At 39.7% G+C, this 19,049-nt stretch overlaps 1 protein-coding gene across 1 annotated transcript in view; it reads left to right on the plus strand.

Annotated features, from left to right (window-relative positions):
• TBL1XR1 (transducin (beta)-like 1 X-linked receptor 1) overlaps positions 1–1,800 on the plus strand; it is a 62,108-nt gene extending 60,308 nt beyond the window's left edge. Inside the window, exon 15 of the mRNA XM_009703757.1 lies at positions 787–1,800. Coding sequence (XP_009702059.1) covers positions 787–813 — 27 coding nt within the window. The 3' untranslated portion in view covers positions 814–1,800. The remainder of the gene's footprint in view (positions 1–786) is intronic.
• The last annotated feature ends 17,249 nt before the right edge of the window (positions 1,801–19,049 follow it).

Here is a 19,049-nt window from a genome sequence, read left to right on the forward strand (position 1 = left end):
GAGAGCCCAAGGAAAAGCAAAATTAGAATAAAATAAGAGTGATAAAGGAATTGTATTTTGAAGTGCTGTAGCTTAAAGTAACAAATGTCAGCAAAAAGCAATCCTGGTAGCTTTGTAGTCTGGGGTCTCAGGAAGAATCTTAACACAGGTGCCAAAGTGTTCTCCTGTCCTGTGTGCTCCATGCTGGTAAGCAAGTTTGCTTTGTTAGAGTTCAGAACAGAAAATAGGAAGTTCTGAATTTTAGGTAGACTAAATTCTAGACAATTAATTTTGATTGGTCAAATATGATTATATTTTACTAGTAGATTTCTGTATCTGACAGAACTAGAAGCACTACTTAGTGAAGATTTTAAGAAGACTAAAACTGGAATTTGTATACTGTTAACTTCTGGGTTTTTTTAGAATTACTCTGATCAATTCCAGTATTTGCCCACATATTTTTTGTTTCATTTTACTATATTTTTATAACCTAGATTCAAGTAAGTACTCAGCCTCATAATGTTAAATAACAGGCAAATAGCTTACCTAAGATGTTGTTAATGTTCTGATAGCAATACATTAGGCAGCAGTACCTTTAGCACCTGGATCTGGCTGGGTGCTCATAAACAAAGTGCTCTGCTGGTGATTTCCCCACCCGTCCCCCCCCATCTATTGTTAATAGATAGAAGATTAAGCTTACACAACCTGTTTCATAGGTTTTGCTCAGATACTTCACACAGAATTGTATAAATGTGTAATATTGTGCAATGAGCAACTTCTGTATATGCATTTTTTTTTTTCTTGCAGGTTTGTGTATTAGACCTACGGAAATAGCGCTACTAGTTGGAAGCCATGGACCGACTATGAATGTGTACATAGCCAAAATGACTGTCCCTGACCCATGTACTGCTATAGTCCCAATTGAACCATGGCCAGTCCACTACAGCCAAACATAAAAGAAATATATACATATACTGTATATAAAAAAGAGGAAAAAAAAAAAATTACACCCTGAAGAGGATGACAGAGTTTTGTCACAGCTTGTGAATCCTGTTCACCAAGTGCTGGAATCTGCTGTGCCCCAAAATAACGTTTAAAGGTTTTGGATATGAAAAACAGAAGAGAGAGAGAGAGAGAGAGAAATATACCATATACAAGAGCAGACCCGTATACATACCAAATTCAGAAGATACTAATGGCAGCCTTCATTACCCCTTCCCCCCTTTAAATCCATTATGACAATGGATTGTGGGGTATTTTTGTTTTCCTTCTCAGTAGTTGAGCAGTTTGTGTGTACAGAGAAAATGGACTTACAGAAATCTGCAGCAGTAGTTTTTTTCTTTGCTTTTAAACATTGGGTTTTCTGTTTTGTTTTGGTTAAGTTTACGGATGCATGAAGTAAGGGAGTGAATTAGTTTCTTGTTTATATTTTTTTCACCTTGGGAAAAAAAAATGTTTCTTTGAAACATATTTTAATGCATTCTTTGAAGAGGTAGATTGAACCTGATAATGTTTGGTACATTTTGTGGCTCCCAGAGCACAATTTTGTGAACAGAGGGAGGGTGGAAAAGGGATTATGGAGAGAGAAGAAAAACAAATCCTTCTTTGAGGCGTGATATTTCACGTACTGCTCGTCTACGAAATATGACAGTAATGGGTATAATGCTATGTTTTATTTTCTGGTGACATGGCTGAAATGCAGTAGTTTCTCATTTGGGACATAATTCTGCCAAACCTAAGAATAGAAGGGCACAAAAATACAGAAAAGAAAAATACAGGGATGCAAAAAAAAAAAAAAAAAAGGACAAAAAAGAGAAAAAAAATGCATCTTCTGTTGCTTTAAGACCATAGCTAAAATATGGTTAAATTGTGCACTATTATGAAAAGGAGCAAAGTATAGCTGGGGGATTGTTTCTAAGAGGTTAAGATCTTTCTGGACAAGGGTTCATGCCACAGCTTCTTTGAGAGATGCCCATCATTATTTGTAGGAGCTTAGATGTATAATTGTAACCAAACTCCAGTATTAAAAGTATCTCATGTAATTTTTCTTTGTTAAAATAAAATCTTTGGCATATATTTGATAACACTGCCATTAAGAGGCAAAATGTTTACTACCTTAGATTTAAAAAAAAAAAAATGAACAGAGGACTTGCTTCAAGTTTATTTTAATAGCAGTGATTCAGCTTATTCAAAAGATGAATACTTGCACTAATTCCCCTGCTGCTCCAGTCCTGCAGTTTATTGTATCTTGTGACTACATTTTTTTCCAAATATAGGGTAGATGTAAGCTGCTATTTTTTTAATAATCACTACTATATAGTGTCTTTTACTCTGTTTACAATATCATATCAAGTATTTTTCTTACAATGACAGATGTATATGGCAAACCTTTTTCTGCTCATGTGATTAAAAGTATACTGATAGTGATTTTATTTGTAAATGCTAGCATGAAGTTGTGTTTACGCGTATGTGTAGTCAAAAAGGTTGCATCATGTCTTGCATAAGATTCCAAGAGTGTAAATTTATAAAAAGAGAGGTTGTCAAATTTATGTCACAGGCGTTTTACTTAAGGAATGGTTTATATTACAGAGCTTTGCAAAGTTATCAGTTTTATAACACTATTTCAATCACAAATAATTTTGTGGCTTATGATTGCTAGTCTCTAACCTCTTTTTTTTTGTTGTTGTTTGGGTTTTTTTTCCCTTCAAGTTAGATATAAATTGATTTAATTGAGATAATGCAGCTTTGACATTTTAACCATTGTTCTTCAGGCATTGATTTCTGCTATTTCCATGGAATAAACACGACTTGAAGCAAGTCTGAGTTTGGCTAAGGTAGAGTAGCAATTTGCCAGTGGTAAAGAGAAGTCAACAGTACATTCTTTATATATACCCCAGGCTTATAATACTATCATACACAGCATTTAAAACCAACAAAAAGTCATATCCATAAAGACAGTCATCTGCGGTGGTTTGGTGCCAGCTATTTTTAGGGTCTTGGAACATGTTACAAATGTTTAGAGCAATTACCCTGCGAGTTACAATATGTAGGAAACCTAATATATTGAGTGTCTGGCACTTGAAATATTGCTTTTATTGCTGGAGGTCCATGACTGTGGCTGACCTCTGTCATTTAATGAAAAAGAAAAAAAAAAAATTAAAAAAAAAAAATTCTGTGCAATAATTTTAAACTGTGCTCCCAGGAATAGACACAAATGTTTTGAGTATGTTTAAGCTGCATTTTTCATTTAGTAATGCATTTGTCAATTGCACTGAATTTAAATCTGAAAGTCAGAAGTGATTCTTGATAGTACTTTTGTATTTTAATATGGACAGTTTATTCATTTTCATAAAAGTTATTGGATGATTCTTTCAGCCAATTTAAACAATTGTGGTGGAATTCTGTGACATAGCTGCAAAATCACACAGCCATGTTTTAGGGTATTGCCATTTTCCTCTTTCTCAATCATCAGCTGTTTTGGTTGTAATTCTAGTTGCTTAAGCATAGTATCACATATTCAGAAATAGATGAAACAGAGCTTCGGTATCACAGGTCCGGGGTTTTCAGGTGCTTGAAGCACAGTCCAGCAGAAATGTCAGATCTGTTGCCCTGAGTGCTCTGGATGTGCAGGCTGAGACCCCCAACCTGGTGTTAATCAACAGTGCCCCACTGTAGTGGAATGATGCCAGTTGCCACTAGCAAAAGATCTGGCCAATAGATATTTTATTGTTGTCCTTTACTAGCATGCCACAGTGCTGCTCCTGCTCACACCTCTTCTCGCCTCTCGTTTTATACACTGTTAAATGCATGCATGCAAGGTGTGCTAGGTTCTGTGATTATGTGAAGCAAAAAGAAAAAAAAAAAAGAGAACCATGACATTAATTATTATCTTTTATAGCACAAAGACCTCGTATTCAATAGTGAGGTAGACTATCCAAATTTTTCCTTTAAATTGAGTATACCAAATGTCAGTAAGACCCTAACTTTGTATAAACGTATGCACATGCTTAGTCTTACATACCAAGTAATTCTGTTGCGCCTGTTTTCCAAGTGTGAAGGCAAATGTGTGCATAGGCCTTTGCATACATTACAGTTCTTATTTTTTTCAAGTTCAACACATTAATGGGCAAATATCCAAACAGAGGATAAAAGGAAGGGGAAAAACTGGGCTCAGAATCAGTGATGGATTAAGAAATGAACTGCTCTTGAGTTTGCTGTCTTTCTATGCATCCATCTCAGAATCCCATTTCTCATTTCTGCATAATTAGGTCCAGGTTTCTGTAGAGTTCCTCTTTTTCTATTTTTACTTTACCTTTTTCTGCATTTTTAAATTGATGTAAAGATTCCCAACCAGTGGACTTTTTAGTGTAGTTAAGAGAATATCTAGGACCTTATAAAAGCTTTTTTAGACTCTTTGTAATGTTGATAAACTCAGTTTATTCTGGGACTACAATTGTGCAGGGTTATTTAGCGTGTCTACTAGATGATTGGAAATCTTATATGAAACACTAAAAGTGCCTCTTTTTCTGGGTTGGGTGGAGGGAGGTAATAGTTACCAGAGTCGGAATGACATGGCATTTTGAAGCATGTTTCTTGATTTCATGACACTTTAATGCATCTTGAGAGAAAGGCCAAAGATTTCTACCAATTTTAATTAACTTTCATTTTAAGCACTCCTTTTTCCTTACACTGCTTACCTCATGCTAGGGTATTTAATGGGACATTGTACCTTTGAAATGTTCTTTGTGTTTAGGAAGAATAGTAGGTGGCATAGGGCGGTTGTGCCAGTTTGCCTACAAAGCAATCTTAGCAGCTGATACGTTTAGTTCTGCTGAATGAAGGAATTTCGTTAAAATTGCAAACTGGGTTTTTCAGCTTGTAAATAAAAGGTTGTATGTTTTTGTCTGTTTAGCGAAGAGGAGCCTTGGGACCTGATTTTTTCCAATCTTTACTTAACCAGAAATCCCATTGTCTTTCACTTCATGAGAAAACCTTGCCAGAATAAACATTGGAGGCGTTGGGTCTGTGTAACACTGCACAGCGTACCGTGTAGGTGAAAAGAGCCACGTCCCGCTCGAGCCAAGGCTCCCCTTGGCTTCCGTGGGGGTTTTGCCAGAGCAGGGCCTGCTGGATTTAGCACGGTGTTCCTTTTTCATTGACAAGCGCGATAGCTTCTCCCTTCACAAAGTCCTGTAGAGCCGTTCCCCAGTGGGATCGTTTCACACTCTCCAGAAGTCTGAAGAAAGCAGAAGCAACATTGTGGCATGTTAGAAGCAAATATGGCTTCGGGAGACAGCAGTAAATCTCCATCAAGATCCCTGACATTTTCCATAGGGAGAGAGCCGTGGAGCAGTCTTCACTTCTCCCTCTAGAGAAAGCTCTGAAATTCCACATTCTGTGAAAGTGTGACTGTCTTCACTGTCAGTCTGATGGAAGGCAGACGAACCAGGAAAATCTGCTGTTTCTTGCAGATTGCAGATTTAGTGTTAATAGTGCTTCAGATCAGTAGTTTTGAGTACATAATTCGCTTTCTCTGCCTTTAAGTTTGAAGCTTGACAATAACTTGAGGCATGTTTTTGTTTTCTTTTTTTAAAAAAAATAATCATTCATTTTTACTTCATAATGTTTTTTGACATTTGTGGGTAAGTACAGGAAAACAGTCTGCATGTTGTTGCTAGTCCAGTGTACTTTGCAATCTTGTCCTCAACAGACTGCAGTGTGCAGAACAGTAATTCTAGAATACAGAAGTAATTTTCTCTCTCTCCTGACATTGACATTGTAGTTGTAATGGTTTCATTTGGAGTTACAAATCCTTTGGGTCTAATTCTGTGAGCCTACCTATAGCACTGGATTAAAATGTCTGCATCATTTCTTCAGTTATCCAGTTAAATTACAACTGTTGTAAAAGTGTAAACCAGCCCATGACAGTTTTTTGTACTTGTTTAAAGGACTTTTATTGTTCAGTTTTCATGATTATTGTCTAAAGAAGACTGATATAGATGTTCTATACTGTCCTGGACCATGTTAATTACACTTTATGATGTATTTTGGTTCTACATCACAATGATTTGTCCCCAAGGCCCTTATATCCCTTCTAGGCACATTTTCTGTTGCAGTTTCCCTTTGCATTGTATTGCTTTGACAACTGTAATTTGAATCAGATCTGAAAGAGGTCCAGAATAAAATATATTTTGATATTACCTTGGCTGAATGTTATATACCAGTGATTTTAAATGCTTGGTACAGAAGATTTACAGATGATTAAGTTGGGGAAGTGATAGACTGAAACAGGATTTTTAATCTTCAGTTTGGCACACTTTCACATAAGACAATATGTAAGAAGCAGTGGGAGGTAATATACTGTACAGCTATATACTCTTTATGAACACACAGTGGATTCTCCGAAACGGTGAAGCTGTTCTCTGCCACCATTTACTGCTATGCGTTTGATTTAGATGAACTGATTTTTCACGAGTGCGTTTTACGTGCTTCATCTTCTCCTTACCCATACACTTGTGGAAGGGAAGCTGAGTCTGGTGATACTCGCAGCTACACCGCAGCTGTAGAAGAGTGTGGAAGCGTGGAAGCAGGCTGCTGTGTGGTAATGCAATCTCACGTTGGAGAGATCCGTTCTTAGGGAGTGATTCAATTTGGTTATGCAAAGGAATGTTATTTGTGTTTTACTGTATTTCAGATATTTGAAATCATTTAGATTTACACATGAAGTAACATGCATCCATCTATACATAACGATATTTTAATTCCTTTAGAATTGTGGGTCCTGTCATAATCCAAGTGAGGGAACCCGGATGGTTTATTTTCAATGTCGCTAGAACTTTATGGTGAAATTACTGCTTTTTCATGTAGGCTATTTATTTGCTATAATATGTTCAAAAGTAATAGCTTGCTTATTTCTATAATGTTATCAAAATCAATTCATTTTAATATGGTGAAACTTGCTGTTGAAAAGCATATGTAATGGATTGAAAACAGAGGAGGGGACTGTATTTTACAAGTGTCAAACCAGTCTTGGATTCCCTTCACCTGGAGTCTTGAGTGCGCTTCAGGATTTCTCTGTCATCATTTGAATTTTGAGAGCGCAATATTGAAGCAGTTTCATGGTTTTGTGACAGATAGTTTGTACTAACTAATGTCACGACACAGAAAGTTTGTGTGTCTTGAAATTTCATTAGCACAAATGCTTCCCTCTGGCGTACGGCCACCCTGAGATGCAGGAACCACCGAGTGGAGTTGCAGTACGTAGATGTTAGGCTTGCATGGTAGCGATGCCCACCTCTGTCCTCTGAGGAGCAGACAGTATTCCAGGTAGGTGCAATATGCCATCACTGCCCGAATTTTCCCTTTGAAGTTTAGTTATCCTCCCACTCTCACAATCTGGGGTTTGTAATTCTGTAGGAAGTTGTGATCTCAGGTAGTCATAAAGTCCATATTCCCTACCTCGTAGGGAAATGATTTAATGGAAGTCTAAGCAACATTCTTTGGTTCCCTGATCTCAGCACAGGGCAGCTGTTACAGAATAATAATTTAGGAGGACTTTATCGATGATTCTGTAGAGAATGATGATGGCCCAGTTAGTAAGATTTGTCCTTAAGGAAAACTGACCCTGGAGTTCTGCAGTGCAGAGGTTTTCTTATTGATCTGACTGTCTGAAAACTGGTACCATAAAGGATTGTTTAAAGGATTAAAAAAGACGCAGATTTTCTTAACAGATGTAATGTGAATGTTTTCAGCTCCTAGATTCATTCTTCCAATACGAAGTCAAATTTTGGTCTCAAGAAGTCTTGATAGAGGTCAAGTATTCTCAACAGACTGTTTTCTTGTTTCCACAGAGATTTTCTGATTTGTTCTAGATGCTGAGAACCCTGATTTTTACCTTGAGAGCACTGCATTTTGAGCTTTCTGAATTACATGTTTGTGAACATTTCAGGACTTTTTCACTGGACTGGCGACAGCTCAGATTGAGTGTTCTCCCTTCCCTGTTAGAGAATGAAAGGCCCCTGCACACAGCGATGCTGAGGGGACATTTCCAATTACTTCCATGCAAGCAGACCTAGGACAGCACTTCTGAAAAGAAATGTTGCTGTATAAAGGGGTTTTTTTTCTGGCAAATATTAAAAATCCATCTATTAAAGATCATGTTTCCCATTCCACTGTATTGAAATGCACATACAACAAATCTAAGGCACCATTTGGTCTTATTGCATCTTGTCTCAGCCTTGATAGAAAACGTTAAATCTGCAGGCTCCATTTAGTTTAATTTCTACCTCTGTCCCTACTTCAAATGTCTTCTATTGAGAAGAACATCTGAAGGTGTAGGGACAACCTTTAATAAATGCCAGGCACAGGGGCATAGGTAGGGTGTAAGTCATCTCTCAACGTGGCTGTTGGTTCTCCAAAGCTCTGTTAGGTCTTTATGTCTCCTTCTTACAGAGTTGCGGTGCTGCGTCATTTGTAATTAAAAAAGCTACTAGGAGCATAATGTCTGCTAGCTGTTACGCTTGAACTGTGTTGTGGGTTGACACTTTATAAATATGGAAAAAGACTTTTTTATGGTATAATAACCATGCATTCCTAATACTTAAGTTGGGAGCCACAGTAGATTCTGACACATATCCCTTAATTTCTTTTAAGTGAATAATTTTTAAGGTAGGAAATTCCCACCTTGGGAAAATAGTGAAGAATTGCAATTACTAAAGCTTAGTTTACTTTTTAAATTGTTATTTGAAAGTTTTGCAGTTCTTTCACTCTCTATTGCCACATCTCATCTATCTTCAGTTTGCTCAAATACTCCAGCAAAGTCAGATGCTGATTAGGTGGATAGGAACAAACTGCTTTCTAGCAGTAAGTAATTTGAAGCCAGAAGCCAATTCCCAAGGCAAAGAAGTAGGAGTGTGTGTAGTTTGTTGCAATTGCGTTGTTTACCATCTCGTGCTCAAATCAGTAAATCTTGCTCTGTGTGCTGAATTAAATATTCTATTATTTTATTCTATTAAATATTCTATTTCACTTCAGTTCCTGCAGCTAATTTTACAGGAAATCATTCAATACAGTTTTCATAGAGAACAAATTATAACTTTGCACTGTGTATTGTTAAAGTAGGGAAATTCCCTGTTCGGTACCTATTCAAAATGTTGGTTAAATAGAGGTGTAGTTTGTCGCTGTTGCCTGGACAGCGAGTATGCCTCCGAGTTTGGGGTGTAGGTGTGTAATTTCTTACCTAGAGCATTCAAGTGCGAGATACTTGTTGACCCATTTGTTTGTTTATCTTCTGGCTTATTACTGTTTGCTTGGCTGGGTGGATAAATTGACTCAGTGTTTCCATCGGATGCTTTTCTTGTTGCAGGTAAGTTATGCCTCTGAATTGGACAAGAAATAAGGGATAATAAGAATAAGAAATCTGTGCCCATAGTGCTCTGTTAATTTGAACCTCAGTCCATTCCATGGCTTTCTGTGTCGTTTGCAACTGGATCATGTTTTACTTACGTGGATACAAGAATTCGAGAGTTCGGTCTCTCCAGCTTTTCAGCCGTTTTATTCCACTTTATTTAGGAGGACTTTAAAATAAGCAGGATCAAGTTGAATACTTTTGCTTTTAGAGGTTCTGTTTGAAAATAATGGGGTCATCAAATAATTAAGAGGCCAGGAGAAATGACTGCAGTTGTAGGTCTTGAAGAGAACTTGGCAGTGAGGCAGACTGCACACGCCTGTTTCTGACAGACAGCTGCCAATCTGGTCTCAAAGGCTTTCCTGAGCCATCTATTCCAATACTGTGATAGCCTTAATGTTAAAGCACTTTTCCGTCTAATATGAATCTTTCTTGCAGTTAAAAACTTACTGTTTTGTCTGCCTTGGGGCGAGGGGTGTGGTGTGGTGGGGGTGGAGAAAAAGCTGTTTCTTTATTGTTCACAGCAGCCTTTTCTATATTTGAAATCTGTTGTTGTGTCTTTTTTTTTTCTTTAGGCTGAACCGTCCTCAGTGCATCTTAATCAATTCATCAACACCAGCTGCTCTTCTTGACAAACAATCTAATTAATACTGAAATAAGAATCTTGTTTATAAGAAATACGGTCTCTGGCACAAGTGAGGAAGGGGGGGGGAAACTGAAAATGAAATAAGACTCCTAGGTTTGCAATTCTGCTATAATAAATACGAACAATGGCTCAATAATTTATGGGTTTGCATTACTGATGTCCCGGCAAAGACGGGACCCCATTGTTCTTGGAAGTTTTACATAAACGTCTCTATTCTCCTCTACAAGCCTTCATTTGTGCTGTTGCCCCTTCCTGGTTTTCAGCTAGGGACAGGTCTTGTCCAGAGTTGCCCAACGGGTCTATGAAAAAGCTAGAATTAAACCTCAAAATTTCCCCCAAAATAGGACAGAGGACCAGGCTGAGAGTTGTATCTGCCCATGCCTTCCACCTGGGACCACCCTCCCAAACCCATACTACTACAGAAACGTTCCAGAAACAGTGAGAATGGGGAAGGGCACCTTGGGAAATGGAGATGTACGTGATGCCATCATTGAAACAAAACAGATAAGTGAGTTCATAAAACACTCCAGTGATATGCTAATACACCTGGTGTAAGTACTAAGAAAGAAAGAATTTTTGCTGCTTTATATTAAACATGCTTTCAGGCGGTAAATGGTTTTTAATGTGATAAAAATATATTGTAGTCAAGGCTGCTTCTATCTCATGGAGACCTACATATTCCTGATTTCTGACCACCCAGCTATTTTGTCTCCCAAAGAGCTTCTTTTAAATAGACCAATGTCACGAGGATTAAAAAATAACCAAATCTATTGTAAATAAAAAGCTTTAAACACATACCACTTTTTAGAACAAGAAAACCCCAAACATCTGCAAACTAACTGAGAGGTCATTTCTCAACTGAGACCGCATATAAATAACTTCAATCCAAATAGGAATTTTGAGGGAAAAACTGTAAGTTGTAAAAAGCAAATATCTGAAATGTCTGTCAAGTACTCTGCTTGGTGGTCGCAGGTGGCTCCAGCCCTGGCTGCTGTCAAAAAGCCCTTGAAAGGCCCCCAGAGCAGCCAACCCCAGGCATACTACTTCCACGGCACCTACCCATCCTAGCTGAGACAGTGTCCAGCACGTGTTCCTGGCTATGGGAACAGTTAAAAGCTCCCAAAAGGAGGGAGCAGTTTCTTCTTCCTGAGCCGCTTCAGCTCACTGACCCAGCAGAAAAACACCAGCTGGTTTTATTTTATATTTTTGCCTTTCCAGGTTGGAACAGCAGAGACGGAGGCAGCGGGATCGCCCAGCAGCGGGGTGGGCTGTTAGACCAGAGCAGCTGCCGCATCTACCCGCACCCATAGCAAAAGCCTGACACATGCTGAGATTTCTGGATGTATTCTCCAGCAAATGGGCACCTCGTGTCTCTGGGTATGAGGGGAATGACTGAAAAAGGGTGACGAGGTATAAACTGTACTTTCAGTGTGCAGATCACTTCTAACTCTGGGCTATTACTTGCTCTGCTCTTGCCTGTATTGGGGAGCAACCTCAACCCTGCCTCTTAGGGGCCTGAGCACGACTGCCGCTGCCATGGAGGGTAAGTCAGAAGAAAAGGCATCTCCTTTATCAACACTAATTGAGAGGAATTTTAAGGATCCAACAGTCTCAGCGGTGGTGGAGGGGGTAGGTGTGTACTGTATTCTCAACTGCTTCCATATCCCCAAGGAGAAGTGGAAACCAGAAGAGATCTTATTAGCATTATTTTATCACTGCCACTGAGCAAGAAGGGTATGTCATTTTCCCCTTAGATTTGTGCATCTCCACTGTCTTCCAAAACTTGCTACTCTGACTGATAATTGCTGCAGAAATGATATACTTAGTTCACGATAAGCTGCAAGATTTTGTTTTCTTTTCCCTTCCGCGGTGTTAGGGCAGTAGTTGTGCTTTCACAGGCTCCTAAGCAGTCACGGTCCTGCGGCAAGAGCAGGAGCATCAGGCAGAATGGTGCAAGCCCTGCAGCTCAGGAGCTGCTGCACGGCATCCCGGCAAGACTCGCCTCGTATTGAAGACCCTTTCCAGTAACTCAAAAAAACACCTTGGTCTGGACTAATAGGCTGGGGTTTAAATTTCAGGAGTCTGGACTAATAGGAGTGGGTTTTAAGTTTCAGGGTGCAGGTGTGTGACTCTCATTAAGGTATCCTAATGCCTCTTCTGACCTAGAACGTTGCAGCTTGCCTGCCCGCAACTATCCAGTGTCCAGTTTGTGTAAGTGTGGAGACAGGCAGAAAGAGCAATGTGGTGTTGCAATGCCTTGTGTAATCTGAACTAAACTGCAAACAGGAAACAGAAAAGTGTCTTGGAAGGGGAGCAAATGTAGTCAGTAAGGTTCAGAACATAAGTGGTGTTATTATTTCCCATTTCCTGTAAGGCAGTTTACCGTACTTCCAGCCTTCCTTCTCCTCTATACAAAACAGCAGCCGGAGGAGTCATTAAAACAAAGATTGGATGCCAAGATTGCCTATAATTCAGATACTTCAGTGATAGAAAAATGTATAGTTTCAACAGAAAGCATGTGTGAGTACCAAATCTCGCCAAATTGCAGAGATGTTAGTTTGTTCAAACCAACCCCTCTGTGCTTTGGAGGAAACAATTTACTACTTTAGTAAATAAACACAGCTGTTAAGTAGTTAAGATTAGACCGTCAGATTCATCGTCCGCTGAGTAAATGATAGTGTACAGGCCTTCACTATCTGCAGAAGTGAAGATGCCGGTGTATGCCTCAAGTACCGAAAAAAGAAGATTAAAAGGCAGATACAATAGATGATGCACTGGGACCACAGTCCTTTCAATTGTCGGGTGGATGGAGTGCTCTTCCAAAGTCAAGTCTGCTGTTATAGCAGGTGCATGTGTGATTGTGGATGTACAGGTGGGAAGGAGAGAAACGTTAGGACTTTGTGAAGAGTACCAGGCTGTCAGCTTTACAGAACGACAGAGAAATACCCACAGGAACAGTTGTCACTGGAGACTGGGGTCAGCTACTGTGCACTTAAAGACCTTCTGCTCGCTTCCTTGCATTAGTTTGTCTTGCAGGAGTGCTGCCTGTTCCCAGTGTTCCAGCTCCCTGGGACATGGTCCATGGCAATTAGCATTAAACGCAGGATTTAAAGTGATATCTGTATGATTAATATCAGAGGCAGTCTCCTAACCAATAACAGGGAGGGGTATTTGAGTAATGCCACATTTTGCCCTTTCTCCTCCATGAATGTTGTACCCCAGGAGGGTGGAAGGCATTTTCCCTCTTGGTATTATAGCCATTCCTAGGGTGGCTGACTGCCGGCTCTGTGAAAGTTGGTAGCCAAATCTCTGGGAACTTCAGCACAAAAAAATTTTCATCCCTGACTCTGTGACTTTGGCTTTAAAAATTCATTAGAAACATTTGGTGTGACCTGTGCCTCAGACAGCAGTTGCAATTCTTCATTAAAATCCACTGCTTTCCTGTCATTTTTCGGTGGTGTCCTGCTACGCTGTGCTGCACCTTTTCCTGAACCAATGCTATGGTTTAAGTGCGTGTTTTAAGTTTTGTTTCATCTATTTTTTTCATCAGCCCAGGAGACTTTTCACAGGTACCAGGAACTGCCTGGGAGCCCACTTTCTTCCTCCTCGCTCCCTGCCTTCCTTGTCAGAGGCTGTGGCAAAAGCTCTGTTGATTTTTCTGTTTGTTGCCTGTCCCTGCACCCTTCAGCAATAATATTCTTCACTGGCCTATTTCTCTGATGAGCCCGTTTATATTCCTGCATCTTCTGCTGGTTTTGGACAGCTGCTGAGTCAGCATTTCTCTTTTCCAGCTGTCTTCAGAAAGGACATTTCCAAGGAGCAGTTCACCTCTAAGACTATCTGAATTATTAATCTCATGCCTGAAAACACCAACATGCTGCTGCTACGGAGGTGGTTGAAGCCTTAAAATGGGCATCGCTGCAACATGGTTAGAAACTCTCCGCAGCGCACTCGTGGCTCTCCGGCAGCCCGATGGACGAGGGCTACTGTTTTGGGAAGCAGTGGTGGTCCAGCCTAGCCGACAGGTCTTGTGTATTCTGCTCCTGAGTGGGCTTTTGCCTTGGTCTGTCTATGTTTGCTTTCCTTCAAAGCTGGTGGTGGAGGCTGAGGGAAGAAGGTGGCTTTGCACATGCGGTGAACCCTGACGGCGAGCTGCTACTGAGGGTCACTGCCACTGTCTGGGACACGCTGCAAACACCTGGCTTCACGGGTTTTAGAGATGGGAAACAGGTGCTGAGAGGATTTGCAGGCATTAATCAAATTGGCTGAGCGCTAGGTAACCCGTCCAGCAATAAGCCTGTGCTCCCATACGACAGTAAAGCTGGCGACAGGCCTTTGCATCCATTGGAAGTGTGATTTTTCTCTAAGATACCCATCTTGGCATCCCTGTTTCACTGTAAACTATTAATGGAGCCAAGACTTATCTTTTTCAATACCCCTGCTACTGATCGAGGTAGACATCTCTCTGAAATAGGAATTTCATAGCAATGCAGCTACTTTAGTGAAAACCAAAGAATTAACAAATTTTTTGGCCTTGACACAAGCAATAGCTTAGAAGTTAAGGGTGATACATTTTGCTTTATAATAATTCCTTGCATTTTCCCCTTGAATGAAGATTGGGGGCGGGTTGAGGTTTTCGGGGATATGAAGTGTTGTCTACTTAATCTTGCCTAATTGCTCACTTTTAAATAATAAATATCCATGTAAAAGTGCATAGGATGAACATCCATGATTAATAGCAATTTAGAAAATAAACTCATCTGATGATTTACCTAAGTGATGCATGTTGGATGTTTTTGAGATACAAGTTGACTGTTTGAGAAAATGAAGTTGTTCTATTTCACTAGAAAATGTCATAGCTACTTATTGGGCTTAATTATTCCATATGTTAATGCATTTTTCCTCTTGCAGCTGCTAGCAGAGAAGGGCTCCTTTCAGGCCATGGCATGCATGCTAATGAACCCCAAAGTTTGTTTTTCTGGCGTTTACACTTGTGCTGCCTCTCCGGCTGTTTGTGGCCCTGGATGACTACAGTAGAAAATCCCATATTTAGTGGAAACAAAATCTATTGATGACAAACAAGTTCCCTGTTCAAAGTCATAGGGACTGACGTGAATTCAGCGTGTGCTGTGAAGACAACCACGTAGACTTGTTAGAGAAGTCAGATGTGCCTTTAAAAAGCATGGGAGAAATGATCCAGACAGTTGATTTAATTTTTTTAGTTATTGTCATTCAAAATGTCTGCAGGAGATAAAGCTTTTTTCTTCTTTTGCCCGAGAGCCTGGCAGCTTCAGGAAACTTGGGCAGGAGTTATCCCTTTGGCATCTCTCGTAAGTCCACGCTGATATTTATGAAGTGCTCGTATCTCATAACCCACATCCTTCTTTTACAGACACAAGCCTTGACTGACCTACTTTGTTCAGTTCTCAGTTTCTGCTGCGTTTATGGCTCCATCGTTGTGCCTAATACCTGCTTAAGAGACTATTTCTGCTTTATTTCCTTGCTTTTGTGTTATTTAAAGGAGAGCTGCCAGTATATTCATTTCCCTAAATATCAGCCCAGTGTATTTAACAGCTCTCACTTTCCCAGTGGCTTCGTGGTTCTGCACATCTACCAGGAACCCGGTTTCGGGCCGTGTCCTTACCTGCACACCAGCTCGTCTGTTCTGGATAGGGCATTTGTGCCATATTGCCTCATTTCATGGCTGCTGGCCTTTAAAAGCAAAGTACAAAATAAACAAAGGGGAAGGGGGGTGATGGGGAGAGAGAGAGAGAGAGAGAAAACGAGCCAGGCTCTGTTCCTGCTTCTTTCCAAGCTCTATTCAGACCTCATGCATCTTGCTCAACTCTTCGGAAGTATGTAATTATCTGGCAAAGCCATGTACTTTGCTGTCCCTTCTCTGTGCTGAGAGAAAGCTGCTGAGCCTATGTTATTTTTGAAAATAACAGTGATAAAAAAAGACTTTAAAGGAAAAGATGCTGTTCCCACACAGAGTGTGCTTGTTTGGGCAGTTTGATGTCCTATTTTTATTATAAATATAATTGAATTTCCAATAGTTACATGCAAACAACTGTCATTTGGAAATAAAAAGAAGTAGACGTATGCTAATCGAAAGCTCTGATAATTACACCATCTTCAAATTAATTAACAAGCCAAAGGCAGCCAAACATTAGCATTTAGAAAGTGCTTTGCTGCATTAACCACTAATGAGTTCATTTAAATCTATCGTGCAACCCATTTTGGAAAGCATGAGCCATATTTAATCATATTCAATCAGATTTAATAATGAAATCCTTAACACCAGGCATTGTTGATTGTGAAATTACCATAGAATTTTATTTGTTAAATACAGGGGACAAGCTATTGGTATTTACTGTTAGCTGAATTGCACCTTGAAAGAAATGTGGAAATAAAAGATACACGTGTCCAGGTAAGTATATTCTTAAAATAAGTGAGAAGTGGAAAAGGATTTTTGTATGTTTTTTTTTTTTAATTTGTTGTTTTCCTGTTGATTAAATAAAGAGATTTTATGTTACTTTTGAGAAATGAATCAGTAATTTCCCAAATATACTTGGGAATTCCATGATAAAAGAAAATATTTTTGCTTAAACTATTTGCTGTTTTCAGCCTAGGCAATTGTGGTGCTGCTGTTCATTGGCACAGCTCCGCTCTCCGTTTCATTCCTTTAGAGCTGAAATAACACAAAAGAAGTCACAAGAGCTTCTCTGCATTTAAATCAGAGTAACTGAGGTGAAACCTCCATCCATTGCCTTTTTGCAGACAGTCTAATTTCTGGTCCCATTGAAAGCGCCATGTGCTTTGTCTTTGGACTTAATAGAGCAGATAAATCACCATCAGCTCAGAAAGGAGACTTCCACCAAAGTCAGTGGAGTTACTAAACTCAAAACATTCTTTTGAAGAAAATACCTTTCTCCACAAAGTGTTTTGTTGAATATTTCAACCAGATAGAGCTGTTTCAATGGAAGATTTCAACCCAACAGTTTCTTGCACTTGAGGCTACACTGGCACACGCAACAGCCAAAGGTTAGGTTGCCCACCTGGCATGTGGCAGGCTGCAGTGAGGACACCGGTAGAAAGCTATCCTGGTATGGGAGCTATCCTGGTGTAGGATTCTTTCCATTTTTCATGAAACGTTTTGACAGGGCTCAGTTTTGTTCCAATATCTTGAAATTTCATGGTGGTTATTTGGTCTCCAGGACAAGCTAGGGCACTGGAGATCACCACTGGCCCCCCAAGACTGTACTAGTACAGTACAGTCCTGGTACAGTACCACTGGTGATGAAGCTCTCATAAGAGTAACAAGCAAGGCTTATAATGCTAAAAAATACGTGACTCTTCAAGGGGCTTGTTCATATCCTTGTCCTTGGGGACAAGTTTATTAGAAATAGAAGAAGAACAAAAGGCTGAGGTTAGAACAACATCTGGCAAGGGTTGTCTGCCCTGCTCTCTGTAGGCATGGGAGAGGAAACCTGATGCTCTCTCCAGCTCCCTCTAAGCTGCCGTTTGGGATTTCTGCAAGATGACCGAAGTGGTGTCCCTCTGACACCTCTGCTGACCGCTGCCTGATGTTTCTTCAGGTGATTGCTAATACTTGTCTGCCCTGACTCTTCATCAAGTGCTGGAAGCAAAGGATCTCAGAGCATGAACACAGAAGGTCAGATTTTATTCTTTTTTTTATTGAAAAAACAAAGCTGGAAGATTTTATTAGAAATGGAGAGGTTTTGGGTCTTGGAGTGGAGGTGGTTTCATTTTATTTCTAAAAAGTTGGATAGTTCCAGAAAAATGTGATCCTCTCCCCAAATAATAAGGGCTTATTTGAAAATACTTTTAGTAACAACTCAATTTCTCTTTAATTTCCTTGCAAATGTCTCTGTTTTACCTCTTATCCGGTATCGTTGGTTCAAATTCAGCTTCCCATTTTTGTGTCTCAGGTCAGAGAGAAAGGGATTAATTCATTAACCACCCGTAAACACCAATAAAAGTACTCTTAACAGTGCATTTCACCTGAGAATCTCAAAGAACCTTACCAGCAGTAAAATGCCCGAGAGTGAACATGAAGGTGAGAGGATTAAATGCCAAAAAAGTCACTCTTTTACTGAACACGTCTTGGCACACTTCACAATAATTTCTTATCAACATTATTGTGCATTCAGAGGACAAGGGAATCAAAGTGACTCACTTTGGGGACAGCACAATTTGTCTGTCCCGCAGCTCAGAAGAAACCCAGGAATCCTAATTCCCAATCTCTTGGTGTACTTATGAAACCCTCCTTAGTGAAATGTTAGTTGTAAGAGTCGTTTCTTTGCATCCTAATGCATAAATATCCACAAGTTAATAGCAGCATAATGGAATAAATTTGCCAGGTCTCATGAAAATACACTGACTAAAACATTTGATTAGGACTAGTTTAAGACTTCAGAGGATGTCTTTAGCTGCTAGTAAAGCTAAAAGCAATCATAAAAACTAAGTGACTCTGTTTGAAGCTGTATTCTTAAGCTTTTAAATGCTTTAAAATGAGATTTGTATATTCACACCAGCACATTCCCTCTAATTACCAAGTACTTCTTGGTACAGCACACTTTACAAGGAACAGGGCAAAGTTTCAGGGCATTGTGTTTTTGCAAGTTGAAAGCCATTAACGTTTTAGAACTTCTTCACAATGGGAAAATTGCACTGGTAGGAGGAGTGATTTTCTGCGAGTATAGTCAAACCTGTGCCAGCCAATCTGTGGGTGTTCGTTTTTCATTTAAGAACTGTTTATTTTCCCTTGATTTAAATCAATCGAGAATGCATTCAAGTTGAGCTTAATGCAGTCCCTTGAATCCAAAATGCTATTTGTACTGCCTAAACTTTATTGTTTCTGAGGCTGAAGTAAACCAGATTGATGCAGCCGCCCAATGCAGACGAAGCCTTGCTCAGAAACGCCACGCTCACCTCTGACTACCCGAATGCCGCTGCCTTTCCCAGGCTGATCTTGCAACACGTTGCTTAAAACAG

Source organism: Cariama cristata, unplaced genomic scaffold, assembly GCF_000690535.1.
Source record: "Cariama cristata isolate BGI_N322 unplaced genomic scaffold, ASM69053v1 scaffold397, whole genome shotgun sequence".
Lineage (NCBI taxonomy): Eukaryota > Metazoa > Chordata > Aves > Cariamiformes > Cariamidae > Cariama > Cariama cristata.